This window comes from Pseudomyrmex gracilis, unplaced genomic scaffold (assembly GCF_002006095.1).
Source record: "Pseudomyrmex gracilis isolate BER0280 unplaced genomic scaffold, ASM200609v1 scaffold_135, whole genome shotgun sequence".
NCBI lineage: Eukaryota > Metazoa > Arthropoda > Insecta > Hymenoptera > Formicidae > Pseudomyrmex > Pseudomyrmex gracilis.
In genome coordinates, this window is record NW_018020719.1 from 130610 (window position 1) to 146084 (window position 15475).

A 15475-nucleotide genomic window follows, 5' to 3' on the forward strand; every position below is an offset into this window, starting at 1 on the left:
CTATATATATAAAAATAAATATATATCGCAAATATACGTATTGTTATTATTAGCTTTTAAAGGTTTTTTTACCATAAATTTATAAAACAATTTTCTGTTGTTTTAATTGTTTTTTTTAAATTTGCAAATAATTACAATGTTAAATATTAATTAACATCGCGCTAACAAAGAACAAAATGCTGTAATATAGAGAAAGATTTATTCAAATCAAGATATAATTGAAGAGAACACAATATCTTACCTTGATCTTTCTTATTTGCGAGTCAGAAGCATCAAACATTGTCGTGTTCTCATTTGCTTTTTCAATATTTATGTATTTCCGGTTAGTATACATATATATCGATGTAAGAACCGATCACAGAGCGAAGAAGCGCGCTTCTTCTACCGGAAGAAGAAGATAGTCGGAATCTCTTTTCACACAAGTCCCTCTCGGACTCTTCTCCGGCGTCTCCGGAATAAAAAGACCTGATTATCCTTTGTTTTTTTCGCGCGGGGGAAGTTCCGTCCGCGCGCGCGCGCGCGCTCCCGCTATCCCGCCAACACAAGTACGGAAAGATCTCGGAAAGTTCTTAAAGACCAACGCCATTTCTTCTCGAGAAGGATCACTGGCCGTGACCTGTCTCTCCCCGAGACGGCGCTCAAAGAACTTTGGAATTTTTCGTTGCAACCGCGTTCCCCAGAGTTACAAGCCGGCTTATATGTATATATCCACCTTGTTCTTCTTCTCTCCGCTTATCCACCATTCTTCAACTTTATCCTATCGTTTATTTTTGTGCCATTTGTCTCAGCGATTCGTAAGAGAAGACATGCCAGAAGAATTTCAAATCACTGTAGACAAAATTGTGTGTGTGTGTGCGTGCGCAGAGAACAAAAGAAATAAATTAATTTCTCTGAAAAAAACTAAATTTCTTACGTAATATCAATCACCTGTTCCGTTAACGATCGTTAAAATCCGTTCCTTTTTCGTTTCTTGTCAAAAGAAACGGCACTAACGAGTTAACAATCGTCGCGTTATCACGCTAACCGAAAATGATGAGTTTTTGACATCGATATTTTTATTTCGCAGATAAATGTGTTCTCTCTCTTTCTCTTTCTCTCTCTCTTTCTCTTTCTTGATTCCGCTCGTCGTTTGTATGAAGGGACTGGTTGCTGATAGTGAGTGGAAAATGAGTAAAATTGGAAGACAAAGCGATACAGAGAAGAGGATGTGAAGAGGAACAAAACGCGCCGTGATACGACGCGACGAAGATGAGATCGGAAACTGTCTTCTGCCTGCTCTCGTTACTGATTCTGTCGCTCAATGATCCTTCGTGGACTTCCGAAATCAAAGGTTCGCTTAATGTTCGTTTTTTGACAATTAATATCACAAGTTAATTAATTAACACGAGATCATATTATCAATTTATGTTGTAATATTAGCGTAATATAAATAAAAAAAAAACACATAATATAATAATATATAACAGTGATATTAATATAATGACATGTAATTAAACTTTTTAACTATAATGATATATATATACATATATGTATATATATATCATTATATTTAATACTAACCAGTTAAAATTACTATAATAGGAAATAAATAAATATATATATGTATGTCATGTATCAGTAATATATGTGTATATATATATATATATATATATACACATATATTACTGATACATGACATACGTATATATATTTATTTATTTCCTATTATAGTAATTTTAACTGGTTAGTATTTTGCGGATAATCGATTAAGGAAAAACTGCAATCTCGGTGAAAGCTTCGGCGAGACTGAAAATTGCATAGCTTAACGAGGGGCAAAAGTACCGAGAAAGAACGTTAATTACCTTTGTAATGAGATATTCGCTTAGATCGAACGGCAATGTATTTAGTGCTGTACGTCGTTTAAATTTGTCAACGATCGAGTGCGATGCGTTCGAGAAAAACGGTAAATTATATATAAACTATCTCTTTCTCTGCAACAAGCGTGGCGTATAAACGAAATCAAGATCGCTCGCAAATAACAATTTAGTATATCGCGCGCGATATGTTCACAATCGACAAGAATGAAATGAAAGCTATTCGCGCGGAGAGATGTTTTTTCCTCCCATTTTTTTTTTTTTCTATCGGATGCGCGAAAAGAAATGTTTTTGCATCGATAAAATTATCCATATAAAAATACATTATTTACATGTTTTTCTTTCATCATTTGATGCGTATCAAAGCAGTTGCTAGTTTATGATTATTCATGCGTCTTCTCAGCAAGAAAATCATTATATACGTCCGGCAGAGCAACCTGAGCGCGCCCGAGGATGCTTGATGTAATTAATCGTATGCAATGTCACGCGCCCATGATAGAGACGATTCGTCGTATATGTATACATACAACCATATATCGCAGATATTACACTAGTTGTGGTAAATGTTTTTTGTTGAAAGGTAAAACAACGTACAAGAAAAAAAATGTACGCGCAAAATACCCGATAAAAAATTTTTCATATATATATACTTATACACAAATTAAAATAATTATATCTAATTATGCAAATTTATATGCCGAATATGTCCATACAATTTTATACACGGAGATATTCTTCTTTTTTTAAGAGAATGGCTTCAGAGATATTCTATATCAAATTACAAAATACCTCTATTAGTATCGTATTAAATACAAACAAATTATATAAAAATATATTTTTACTATATTTTAAAAAAATTTTTAATGTATAATCATATATATACTTTTACACAAATTAAAATTATTATATCTAATTATGCAAATTTATATATATATAGCGAATATGTCCATTAATTTTATACATGGAAAATTTTTTATCGGATGTTTGAAAAAGAAAACAAAAACATAAACTAAAACCTACTCTTTGCTTAATCAATTATAATTTGTTTGTAAAAATGTTTTATAAAAATATCTATCGGAAAAATTATTTTCTTCAAACTTTATATTATATTGTTTTATTTTTTATATCTCTCAAACACATTTGTGTGTGCGTATATATATATATATATATTTACACGGAACACTGTCATGCGCGCGTGCACACGTATACTTACACGTTTGCGCGAATAAAATTGAGATGACAAATATAGCTGAACTGAGAGAAGACGTACAGTAGAAGTAAACGGGACGCTGCGCGCGGTATAAGGAGGCGAAACATAGTGCAAACGACAAACGACACTTGATTTCAGTGAGATTGCCTACATCAATGGCAATTAATTAGCCGGTAAACTCTCTCTCTCCAAGTAATTTCATTAGTCCGGCGCAATCGAGGGTCGTTAAATAAATAAGATCGTGTTTTCGTTGCAAATGCCGGCGGCGATATATAGTTTTTGCAAATCAACCGTTTCTCCTTCGTCTTGTCTCTTGTGTTCTTCAATTTTTGCGAAATAAATTTCCCGTCTGAGATTGATCTTCGAGATTTCAAGGAGGAATAAGAAAATCGAGAAGGAAACACAGCGATTGTGTGATTTGATAATGTAAAGAAAGATTTTTTATATCTTTTCGTTGTTTTTTTGTGTAAACAAACAAATATTCACTCACTCTCTTGCACAGGATGCAATCGTACCATCAGAGATTCCGTCGGCTGGATTCGCTGGACAGGACGAATGGGTCGATGCATTGTGCGCATCAGAGCGCCACTTAGAGATCCGCAGGTTTAACATACGTATATTTCTCGATTTAATTTTTTGTTTGTTTTTTTATTTTTCTCGTGCACAATAATTATTCGAAATGGTGAAAATAAACCTTCCGGCTAAGACCGAGATTGAGGTGGCTTAAAAAAATTCAAAACGAATCCAAACGGAGATCAGTGGAACGTTTTTCGATCTTTATTCTTTGGATCATCATCAGCCTCACTGGACGGAACAAGAGACATACATTTTATTTTCACTATTTTGAATTATATATTACGGCTGTTTTTTCTACAATAATTATTTTATTTTTACACAATGTAATTCGAGAAACAACGTTATTTTAGGTAATCGAGGTGAAAGTCAGAAGACTACAGGTGGGCTTTCTGAAGGAGGCCCGGTGCGAGGGAGCCTATTTTCAGTTTTCAGATAGCGCTGACGATTCCGACGACGAGACAGGTCGATATTGCGGCCACGTGACCGGAAATAGTACCAAGTACGTTACTCCTTTCCCACACACACACACACACAAATTTCCGTTCCTCTTCGATTTTTCTAATCTCGTCACGAAAGTGAAGTTTCAATATCTAATGTTTTCCCACGGACTACTCTGTTTGGAGTTTCTATTTGTTATATATATATATATATATCGATCTCACAGGCTATTTCTGCGTCGCGGTCCCGATCTAACGATCACTCTGTCGTCGGACGCTCAGTTTGCCTCGGCGAATCCGGTCATCTTTTCCGCTCAATTCTCCGTCCTTCCGGTTCGCTTGGCAATCGAACGTCACCGCGGTTACTCCGCTTCCTCGTCGCCAACATGCCCCGTGGAATGTATCGTACGCAACGAGCGCAGATTCTGCAGATTGTCGTCGCCGGATTACCCCAGCGTCTATCCACGCGGGATTAGGTATCAAAATTGTTATCTCTTTAAGCTCTTTATTTGATTCAAATCGAGTAATTTGCAAAAATTTATTGAGCCAATTTTCTTGCAAAATGTGTATTTGTCACGATTTGAAAACACAAAGCTTATAACGGCGGATGAAAAAATTTCTCAGATGCAGAATCGCTCTAGAGTCGAGCGCCGGTCGGTTCAGAATAGGCGGTCATCCGGAAGATGTTTTCGATTTGATGAACTACACCGATCAGGATAGCTGTCAGACAGAAAATTGCGAAGACTCTTTCGAACTCAAAGGAATCGAACAATTGTTGTACGCGGGTCTTGGAAGAGTCGCAAGAAGTCAGAATCTCATCAAAGCGAACGACGAATCTATTATTCTGGACGATCGGTTGGGAAACAATCACGGCAGTCGAATCCCCGTGATTGAACACACCGAAAAAACGAGCGAACAATTAACGAGACGGCGGCACTACTACGAGAAAAAGTCGATACAGCGGCACCGAGGAAAGCAATATCATTCCGAAGAGTCACTGTACGGATCCGGCACAAGCGAGCCGAGACTTCGCATAAAACCCGTAGGTTCGAAGATAACGAGAAAGGATCAGCGAAGGGTCGTGCCGAAACGTTATCCCAATGGCGACACTGAAAGACCAAGCGAAATCTTTGGCAACACGATGGTACGTTAATCTGTTTGAGAAGGAGAAGTACATTAATAAATGATTTCTATTGATTGAACGAGACAAAATGCATAACAAAAGATTTTCACAAATTGAGATGTATATATATATGTATATATATATATATATATATATATAGGTATATTGGGTGTAAAACTTTTGATGAATTTTATGATGGAAAAATCAACTAAATAATTCGATTGAAAAAACAATTTATTTATTCTACGACTGTGTTTCAAAAAATTCGCTTTTAATACTGAAAATGCATAAATACTCGGTAAAAAGCTTTTTTCATATATATTTATACACAAATTAAAATAATTATATCTAATTATGCAAATTTATATGTGCCGAATATGTCCATACAATTTTAAACACCCCGGTAAAAAATTTTTTATATATACTTATACACAAATTAAAATAATTATATCTAATTATGCAAATTTATATGCCGAATATGTCCATACAATTTTACACACGGAGAATTTCTTTTTTTAAGAGAATGGCTTCAGAGATATTCCATATCAAATTAACAAAATAACTCTATTAGTATCATGTTAGATACAAACAAATTATATAAAACTATATTTTTACTATATTTTTAAAAAAGTTTTGATATATAATCATATATACTTATCCACAAATTAAAATTATTATATCTAATTATGCAAATTTATATGTGTGCCGAATATGTCCATACAATTTTATACATGAAAAATTTTTTACCGAGACGGAGAATTTCTTTTTTTAAGAGAATGGCTTCAGAGATATTCCATATCAAATTACAAAATAACTCTATTAGTATCATGTTAGATACAAAAAAATTATATAAAACTATATTTTTGCTATATTGTTAAAACATTTTTGATATATAATATAAATTTGTTTATATACTTATAAACAAATTAAAATTATTATATCTAATTATGCAAATTTTATATGCCGAATATGTCCATACAATTTTATATATGAAAAATGTTTTACCGGGTATGTGACGTAAACTGTAAGTTTTTAGTAGTAGCAATAAATTTTGGAACGCAGCCCAAATACAACAGCAATAAATAATAAAAACAACAAGGATTACTCGATAAAGAAATGAATAAATCATTTTTAATAAAATTACTTTCGGTCTCTCTCGATATTTTTTTTATTATCAAAGATCTGTCAAAATTTTTTTCTAATCGATATCTTTTATAAGATTTTGTTTTTGTTCTCTATTTTTATATTAAGGCGTCGACACGCAAATATCTCTGGGATGATCGATCGTCGAGAAACGTCACGTGCGGCGGTGGCGATTATCTCGTGCTTCTGGAAAACGTGAACGGAAAGATCCTCGAGATCACCAAGTTTTGCGGAAGCGGCCGGGTGCCGCGCATCTATTCGCGGGGAAGAAACGTGATCCTGGAGTTTTTTGCTCGCAAGGACGGCACGGTTACGCACAACGGATTTCAGGTGACTCTGCAGGAGGAGCGTGTCTCGCAGGAGATGAGACACGCGAATTGCGCGTTTGTGTACAGGAGTTCCGAGCGCAATAGCAAGGAAAACATCAAATCCCCACGGAGCTGGTATCCGCCCAATACCGTGTGTACCTACAAGTTCTTCGGTAGAACCACGGAAAGGGTATCCATCCATCTCAAGATTCTCAGAAACGAGTTCGAGCACGAGAAGCCGGAAGCTAAGCAAAACTTCAGTCTGAATCATTGCCCGGGCAATGAAATCACCGTTTATAACGGAGTACAGGTAATTACGACTCGAGTTTTAGTTTGATCGTTTTAAAATTTTACGTATCTTCATTAAAAACAAATTTAAATTTTCATTATCAAAAAAAAAAATGAAATTTACTCGACAAACACATAAAAAAACTTAAAGTTAAGTTTGCCGATTTTAGGCAATTTAGTTTAAGAATGAACAAAAAAAATTTGAAAAAAATTTATGTGCATACACGTATACTTTTCTTTTTTGTTTTTGTTTGAACGACAACAATTTGCAGACAAATGGCAGCTTTCTGATATGGTCTTACTGTGATGCGTCTCACTGGGACATCAACAACATCCAAGTACCTTTGACGTCTAGTGGAAACGAATTATTGATCCGGTACACCAGCGCCAAGGGGTCCTACGATGGTCAGGGATTCACTTATGTCATATCCTACCGATTTGTCAAGAAAGAACAAAATTTTATTGGCACAAGACACAAGCACAGATCTATATCTTTGAAACCCGTCAATCTGTCGTCTCTTAATCTAAACGGCACCGACAACTACAATTGCGATAACAAAATTGACTCTTTCAAAAACTGGTTTGCAATTTTAGTGGTTTTCGGTATTGTGTCTTTTATCGGAGCCGTCGTCACGATAGCCACTCTAACTGCCAAATGTTTAAAGATCAAATCTTCCGAGAAGAAACTCTTGCAAACCACAAAACAGTGAGAGATATATCACGAGAAGATTTTTTTTTATTTCTTTGTCATTTATTAATACTGTTGATATAAATAAAAAACGACGAAATATCTCAGGAGTTTATTTGCGAACGAATGATATTTGGGGTGTGACTTTGTGAGGTGAATTTTTGTGCAAAAATCCGGCCAAAAATAGAACAAGGTCCCACCGAGACTTGAACTCGGATCGCTGGATTCAGAGTCCAGAGTGATAACCATTACACCATGGGACCTCGATTGTTTTTCTCTACCAACTATTAAATAGCACATGTAAATACTTGGGAAAAATTTTTTTTTGTACAAACGTCACGCGACATTGAGACGATTTTATAAAATTAGTTGATTAAAACTCGTTTAATATCATTTGTTCGCTTTTCCGCAGAATGTATTGACTGTGAAATAAAGTTTTTATACGTAATATAAAAAACAATATAATATAAAGCTCAATATAAATTAAGATATAATAAAAAAATACGTATTAATAAAATATATATTACTTTTAATTACACACATATAAACGTAACACTAAAAAATTTTTCTTGCAAATTCTCTGGTGATTCCAAAAATTTCTATTTGAAAAAAAACATTTTTGTTGTGGTAGCACATAACTGTTTATTATTTCAGAATTCATTAGTGTTTTGATTTGAAAAAAGACCTTAAAAAAATCATGAAACATTGTTTAATCATAATGTAGAAACATCATACTTGTCTTTGTCTGGAAACATAAAAGACGGCAACCCGGTATGCGTGTATGATCGTTAGATAAAAAAAATACATACACAAAGTAAATTGCAGCAGTTTTCTGACAAGCCAGCAGTCGGTTACTCACCATTTCTAGCGCACATCGCCTGGGCTGTGTCCAGTTAAACAAGAGAGAACGAACAAATGCAGGAAATACAGAAATTGAAATGCAGAAGAAGCAGGAATTGAAAGAAGTCGATAAAGTACGGACAACTGTCTGTTTTTTTGTTTGTCGCGTCGCATGCCCCAACATGCTCCTATTCGCTCCAACGCGCTTTTTTTCAATAACTAGCACAACACAGGCGCGCGCTACGCGCACGCTATTGTTATTTTTATTTAACGTGTTGTCAGTGAATACAACCTGTCATCGCGCGCGCGCGCGCGCGATGACAGATAGTATATACGTCTTATAAACCATATAATACACATATGAGAAATGTCAGAAATAACGCATGAAAATCAAACTCAAAAAATAGTGAGAGAGAGAAGTAAAAAAACTACACGTGACTAAAGTCACGTGACAGGGAAAACGGTAAAAAAGAGAATATTATATATAATATTATATGAGAGAATATTATATGTAATATTCTATATATAATACACACACATACGCATATATGTATATATGTATATATATATATACCGTAAGCACGTGACCAAAGTCAGTGACCCCGCCGCGATCGCGCGATCGAGGTGAGTGACTCCGCCAAGGCCGCGCGACCGCGGTCAGTGACCTTCTCCCCACCCAGGCCGCGCGGCCGAGGTCAGTGCCCCGCCAAGGCCGCGCGGCCGAGGTCAGTAACCCCGCCAAGGCCGCGCGGCCGAGGTCAGTGACCCCGCCAAGGCCGCGCGGCCGAGGTCAATGACTCCGCCAAGGCCGCGCGGCCGAGGTCAGTGACCCCGCTAAAGTTGCGCGGCGGAGGTCAGTGACATTACTGTAGTATGTATGTAATACATATAATACAATATAAAGTATAATATTATAAATATATAATAAATTATATGTATATAATATGTATTATTTAATGTTATATATAATATAAATTACAGTCACGTTATTTTCACCCGGTAAAAAATTTTGTATATATACTTATACACAAATTAAAATTATTATATCTAATTATGCAAATTTATATGCCGAATATGTCCATACAATTTTATACATAGAAAATTTTTTACTGGGCACGTGTTGTTTTTTACTCTTTCCTGTCACGTGACTTTAGTTACGGTTTTAATTTTCTCTACATATACGACAAACTGTCTCAAAATCGCTTTTCATTATTTACTCTCTCGATCTTACCGATTCGATTCGACTCGATCAATCACTTCTGGAGGTCGACTCTGTATCCATGCAATGTTGTGAAAATTACAAAAGTGAGCAAATTTACTAAAATATCTATGATCTTATTGGTCAACAACTAGTAAATTTGCTAAAAACAGGTGGTTAGGGTAAATGGCAACCTTCACCATCCGCTTTTCACCAATCAACGCTCGGTGTCAAAGCGCCAGTGGTCTAGTTTCCACCGAAGCATTAATTCACACTTAATGCGACGTAGAATCAAATTCAAGTCGATGGAAACCTGTCAAATTGCGCTGATTTCACTTCCGCTTCGATCTATAAGTACTCTACTTCCAATGAAAACGAAACACTAAATTTGATCAGTACCGGAGTGAAACCGAATTGAGGGTTTCGGTGGAAACTAGACCAGTGTCTGCATGAGGATCCAGCCTAAAGATAGAATGGGTGCGTTCAGACAACTCAACAGTTGCACAACGGTTGGGAAATAATCACTTATGATTGGATCATACTTTCGGAACCTCAGCCGGTTTTGAAGAATAGTCCTATCATAAGTGATAATCTCTCAACCGTTGAGTTTTCTGAACGTAACCGATGATGCAACAGACTTGTATATTCCGTGATACCAGACTATATATATTAGGTGCGTGCCATCACTGTACTGTAGTTATTTAGACTGACAGTTACGTGTCTTTTAAGTAATCTTGATCGCTCGGTTGTACGCGACAAGATACGAGACAAGACAAAAATGGCCGGCCCGGAAAATGCTGATGCCGGTTCAATCCTGAAGAAACTCAATTTGCCGCCAGTTACGCGATGCAGTCTCGCAAAGTTCTACGTACCGGCATTCGGCGCCGCTTCGTATACAGCGATGTCCATCAACGTCATGAACCCGAGCCTCGTTATCAAGTAAGTGAGTCACGCGCAATAGACAATTGTTTCACCTAAGTAATACGTACATATAATATGTAACGATCACTTGTAACCCTCGATTACAGTACGCACAAGTTTTCCTTATTACGTAATTCCGGGCGCGCGCGTCATTTATAACAGATAGATGAGCTATGGCATCGCTAATTCTAACACAAGACCGCGACATGTCCAAGCGCAAATCAAATAGTTTGTAAATCTGAGAAATTAGAATTGCAAGTATCCTCATGAGTTTTTTTTAGAGTGTTTCCAACAAGGGACATTACAAATTTCTTGTTGGCTGGTACTCTGGTTGGCACAGGATCTTACATCTACACACGTGAACATGTGAAGAAAGCTCCGCAGAATCAAAGAATATTATACAGGTAAATATAATTGCATAGATGATTATTTTTAAACTTCATGCCCCATAACTGATATTATGGAATTTTCACACATTTAATTTTACAGTATACTTTTGTATATATAAATGAGTATGTTTCACTCTTACTTATTTCTAACACATTACAATGTGTATTTGATATATATTTAATGTATATTTCATATATACGTAATGATATATTTGTTCACACGTAATGTATGTGAAATTTTATGTTCTAGTGTTACAGGTGCTGTATTGTTAAGTCTGGGATCTGTCTTACTGTGGGCTGTGGTACGTTCGATAATACCACCAAGCCCTGCAATCTGTACAGTAGCTGGTGTTAGCAGTGGATTAGCGTTATTGAAAATTGGCTCCAATTATCTGGAGTTTGTTGATGGACAGATAGTGAAAAAGTAGGATGTTTCTACGCACTTTGTTTTTTTTTTTTTTTTATTGTAACTTTGTTATCTCAAATTGTGAAGAAAGAATTGTGAAATTGTACCTTACCTTGAACAAGCACTAACTTCAAGTGTTATTGAATTTCACTGTCTTTTGATCTGATGTTTTTTGTGTACTCCTTTTTGCGCAATGAGAATTCAGTGAAAGTAATATTTGCTAAAAAAAAAAAACTTCTGAAGGTTTTACACAACATAGTGTTTTGTCAATATTTCAGTACTATCGCATTTACATTTTTGTGCGTGTACATGAAATTTTATTATAAAAAACAAAGGTAAGAAAGAAAGAAATTTAAGAGAGTCAATTGTGTATTTATATATTTTTTAAAACAGTGACTTATATATGATAGAGAAATTACAGAAAAAAATAACGAGAAAGAAAATTTAAACTTGAACAACATTTAAGTTAAAGTCAGTAAAAGAATGTTCTCAAATGTCAAATGTATGTAATGCTGTTTTCTTAAAATTATAAATTTGAACGTTGATAAAAACGACACGCAAGAATTTATAAGTACAAAACCTCGATATTTCGTGCGTATACATACCTGCGAGTACAAGAACTTCGCGTTTAGTTGAAGGAATAATATAAGGCCGATACGAGCCAATCCCAGGATATTGAGCGGGAACTTGAACGTGCATACATATATGTATACATCTATAACAAGTATTACTTGTAAATTTTTACAAGTAAGTTTTTTGAATTGAAAATTCAATTCTTAAATTCATATAGGATTCTAGTTTTGCATCTCATATATGATAGACCCCCCGAATACCCCCCCCTAATTGATTTAAAATATTGCGAAAAATTTTTATTTTTATCTACCAACAAATTGAAGTACATTTTTTTTTTTAAATTTGCAATTAAGCAAATCGATTATAAAGATTTTAATACAATCTAATCTACTCACTGTTGTTATTTTGCAAAGAATAAAACTTTGGTGATAGTTTTATCGAGAAGAAATCCGCTTGAGTGACAAATAAAAATTCTACCGGGTACAAACACACTATTGCACAGCAGTGTCGTCTGCTTTGTGTTAACAGCGTGCTCGTGCCTTGATGCAATCGCTATTGTTTCATGTCAGATAATGACATGGCTTGTTTTTTCCAACAATATCCGATTTCGTCGCGAGACTCGATGACGATTGCAAAAGCGTTCCTGAAATTCTCCTGGGGAGAAACGATTTAAAAACAAACAAACAAAAAAACATTTATTTGTACGATCAATTAGTGATCGATTTTGTAATTTATTTTGTACATACAATCGCAACATTTATACATATGTGCGGCAAAAGGCATGGTATTCTACTAGTAAATATACGCACGCACTCGGTTAAGACTTTTACTAGCAAACTTATACATTTTGTACTATCTCCAGTCACAATGTATAGATTTTCCATGCTTTTTCTTCTCGTAACACGTTTACATCGCTACTTTTTACAAAATATTGATCTCCGTATCGTAATGTACAAACAAATAATTCTAACGAAAAGATTTTTTTTTTAACCTTAGGCAAATATTTATAAATTATTTATAAAGTCACACAGCATATGAAAGATTGATCGATGTGCGCATTCGCGTTTTGTTTATTCGGTTCCGTTATATCGAGTAGAAAACGCGTTTGTGACAAAAATTATTGCTTGTAATACAATTTGTGTGTTAAAATTTCATCACAAACAATTAGATGCGTATACTATACGTTTTGAATCGATCGAATAATTAAACGTAATGACCCACGTAGCATCGTTAGTTAGCGCAAACGTTTCTGCAACGGGTTTTCCGAAACTTAGCAACGTTTCGTTTTTTAAAAGTCTCTAAAACGTAGTAACGTAGCGGAAACGTCGAAACGTCCGCTTTTTAAGTTGCGGTCCGATTTCGTAGAAACGTATAAAAAACATTAAAAACTGAAACTTATCGAGCAACGTTTCTACGAAATCGGACCGCAACTTTTAAAAAACATTTCGACGTTTCCGCTACGTTACCACGACGTTTCAGAGACTTTTAAAACGAAACGTTGCTAATTTCGAAAAACCCTCCCGTTGCAGAAACGTTTGTGCTACTATAACGATACTACGTGGGAAAGCCTAATTTAGTCAGAGAAAATTGTCTAATAGTTTTAAACTACAGAAACAATCTTCTACATTGTTAAATAAATACTTTCGAAATTGTGGAATATATCTAAGATTTTTTGGAAACACTTAAATAATTATAAAACTAAGTTACCTATATTAAGATATTAAAAAAATAATAATAATATTTAATGGTTCTTATAAAAAAAAGTACAGTACTAAATTCGGCTGAAATACGAAAATCTACACGAAAGTCTTTTCCGATCGCAACTTTGAGTTTTTCTTTTGTTGATCCACGACAGCAAAATTGTTTTTTTTTGGAGTCCAAATTGTTCTTCCGGCGCGTAAAATTCTCGGTCGGAAGAAAAGCATGTTCGCATGTTTGATTGTATGTATACACACAAATACATAAAACTTGAAACGCGATTCCTTTTTCAAGTTAAAAAAAAAAAAAAAAATTTTACAAACAAAAAAGAAACAGTTAAGCCCATAAGATCCATTCGACACACGCAGACTTCACGCACGTAAAAAAAAAAACTCGTCAAGCCTCTGATCTTATGACTTACTCTCCCTTGACTTTATTTTCTACTCTATCGAATAGTTCGTATGAACGACAAAAAAAAAAAGTCTTTTGTTTTATTTAAGGCACTATCGTGACCCCGAGATCTTTGAGCTTTCGAGAGATCTATCTCCGCGAATCCTTCAATCAAAGAGGATTCACACTCGTGTGTGGAAGCTTGCGAATTTGGAATTTTTAAAATTTTTTCCCGAATCCCTAACTCTGATGAAGGTGCAACGGACTGGTCTCGTTAAAATCCTTCGGCTGAACCGTCGTCGTCGTCGTTGTCGAAGAAGACGTGAGAACATTGGAGATCGCTTCTGTGATTCTGTCGGTCACTTTATCGATCGTATCCGAGACAACGTCGTGATTGTGATCGTGGTCATGGTCGTGATCGTGATGTAATGCGTCGTAATGATTCTCTTCTTCCGTGTGGTTGTGCGTGTGTCCGTGGGAATGTGAGTGCGAATGGGCAGCTGTAATCAGAAAATGTGGAAGTTACAAAATTTATTAAGATTTTTGAAAGGGGAAATAAAATTAATAAACAGAGCGCCGAGAGATCGTTAACATTGTTAAATATACTGAAAACTGAAGAAAACTAATATGTCGTGTAAAAAATCCTCATTAAAAAAAAATTGAATTCTAAATTATTAATATAATAACATATATAAATTATTAACAATAACTCGATTTTAAATGTCCTTGCGATAAGATTTAACACGCTTATTGCATAAGATGAATAATTCATTGCGCGCCTGATACCGTTCATTTCCGAACAGTCGTCATTTGTCTCTCGTTCTCGAGAGAGAGACCCGTAATTTCCGAGCGCAACGAAATTGTCTTAAATGCCTATCAAACACTTGGCGGCAATTTCGTCACGAAATGCGTCAAACGAGAAAGCCGTCGAAAGTCGGTCGGATCGTCCATCGACCTACGCATCCCGGGTCATTGCCATGGGTGGAGGAGAAAGCCCGCGGGACGCATAAGCAGAGATCTTTTTACGAGAGATTGACTCGACTCATCTTACGAACGACGAGACGCGCGACGGCTGAAATCGCGGGTAAGTGCGTGACACAAATGACGCGTTTTGCAGCAGTCTGCTGTTCTCTTTTAGAGCGGTATTTATGTCATTCCTGTGCGACATCACGTGAAAACGTGCGCGTCTTGAAGAAGAAGTGGGTTGTTTCCGTGTGCAATTTGCCAATCATAAAGCAGCCGACGCGAGTTGTGTAAAAGTTCACGTCTCGCGCAAGTCACGTAGGAGTAACACGCGAGCTCCGTATTTTATGCGGGGTAAATGCTCCAATAAACCGTTTAATAAATATATTAGAGTATAACGTGCGCGTGGAGTATAGAGTACAATTCTCTCACATTAAAAATAATATTTTATTGTATATATATATACAGTAA

The 15475-nt window shown here is 35.6% G+C and overlaps 3 protein-coding genes and 1 non-coding gene across 12 annotated transcripts in view; 2 read left to right on the forward strand and 2 right to left on the reverse strand.

The window, feature by feature from the left end:
• The window catches only part of LOC109856777, a 9734-nt gene extending 1671 nt beyond the window's left edge, over positions 1 to 8063 (forward strand). For 2 of the 5 annotated variants that reach the window (XM_020432426.1, XM_020432428.1), the window contains exons 2-8: positions 1140 to 1330; positions 3566 to 3666; positions 3990 to 4138; positions 4304 to 4552; positions 4701 to 5220; positions 6451 to 6960; positions 7211 to 8063. In XM_020432426.1, the coding sequence (XP_020288015.1) occupies positions 1249 to 1330; positions 3566 to 3666; positions 3990 to 4138; positions 4304 to 4552; positions 4701 to 5220; positions 6451 to 6960; positions 7211 to 7648 (2049 nt within the window). In that variant the 5' untranslated portion in view covers positions 1140 to 1248 and the 3' untranslated portion in view covers positions 7649 to 8063. Of the gene's footprint in view, positions 1 to 1066; positions 1331 to 3163; positions 3490 to 3565; positions 3667 to 3989; positions 4139 to 4303; positions 4553 to 4700; positions 5221 to 6450; positions 6961 to 7210 lie in introns of those variants that run through there. The other 3 variants (XM_020432427.1, XM_020432429.1, XM_020432430.1) reach the window with 3 other exon arrangements.
• Positions 7818 to 7889, reverse strand: Trnaq-cug. The gene has a single exon. It is a non-coding gene; the product is annotated as a tRNA-Gln (tRNA).
• A 2265-nt stretch (positions 8064 to 10328) lies between the features above and the next one.
• LOC109856787 lies at positions 10329 to 11934 on the forward strand. Its single transcript, XM_020432445.1, has 3 exons — positions 10329 to 10603; positions 10867 to 10989; positions 11225 to 11934. The coding sequence occupies exons 1-3, from the start codon at positions 10443 to 10445 to the stop codon at positions 11400 to 11402; spliced, it is 462 nt and encodes a 153-aa protein (XP_020288034.1). The 5' UTR covers positions 10329 to 10442; the 3' UTR covers positions 11403 to 11934.
• A 343-nt stretch (positions 11935 to 12277) lies between these two features.
• LOC109856807 (zinc transporter ZIP1-like) overlaps positions 12278 to 15475 on the reverse strand; it is a 22329-nt gene continuing 19131 nt past the window's right edge. For 4 of the 5 annotated variants that reach the window (XM_020432478.1, XM_020432480.1, XM_020432481.1 and 1 more), the window contains one exon: positions 12280 to 14541. In XM_020432478.1, the coding sequence (XP_020288067.1) occupies positions 14282 to 14541 (260 nt within the window). In that variant the 3' untranslated portion in view covers positions 12280 to 14281. Of the gene's footprint in view, positions 14542 to 15475 lie in introns of all 5 variants that reach the window. The other variant, XM_020432477.1, reaches the window with a different exon arrangement.

Bases quoted from the DNA above. Each gene is read 5' to 3' on its own strand.
- LOC109856787 (XM_020432445.1), top strand. From the start codon at position 10,443: ATGGCCGGCCCGGAAAATGCTGATGCCGGTTCAATCCTGAAGAAACTC. The intron at 10,604-10,866 runs GTAAGTGAGTCA...AGTTTTTTTTAG, and splicing joins AACCCGAGCCTCGTTATCAA to AGTGTTTCCAACAAGGGACA. The intron at 10,990-11,224 runs GTAAATATAATT...TTTATGTTCTAG, and splicing joins AATCAAAGAATATTATACAG to TGTTACAGGTGCTGTATTGT.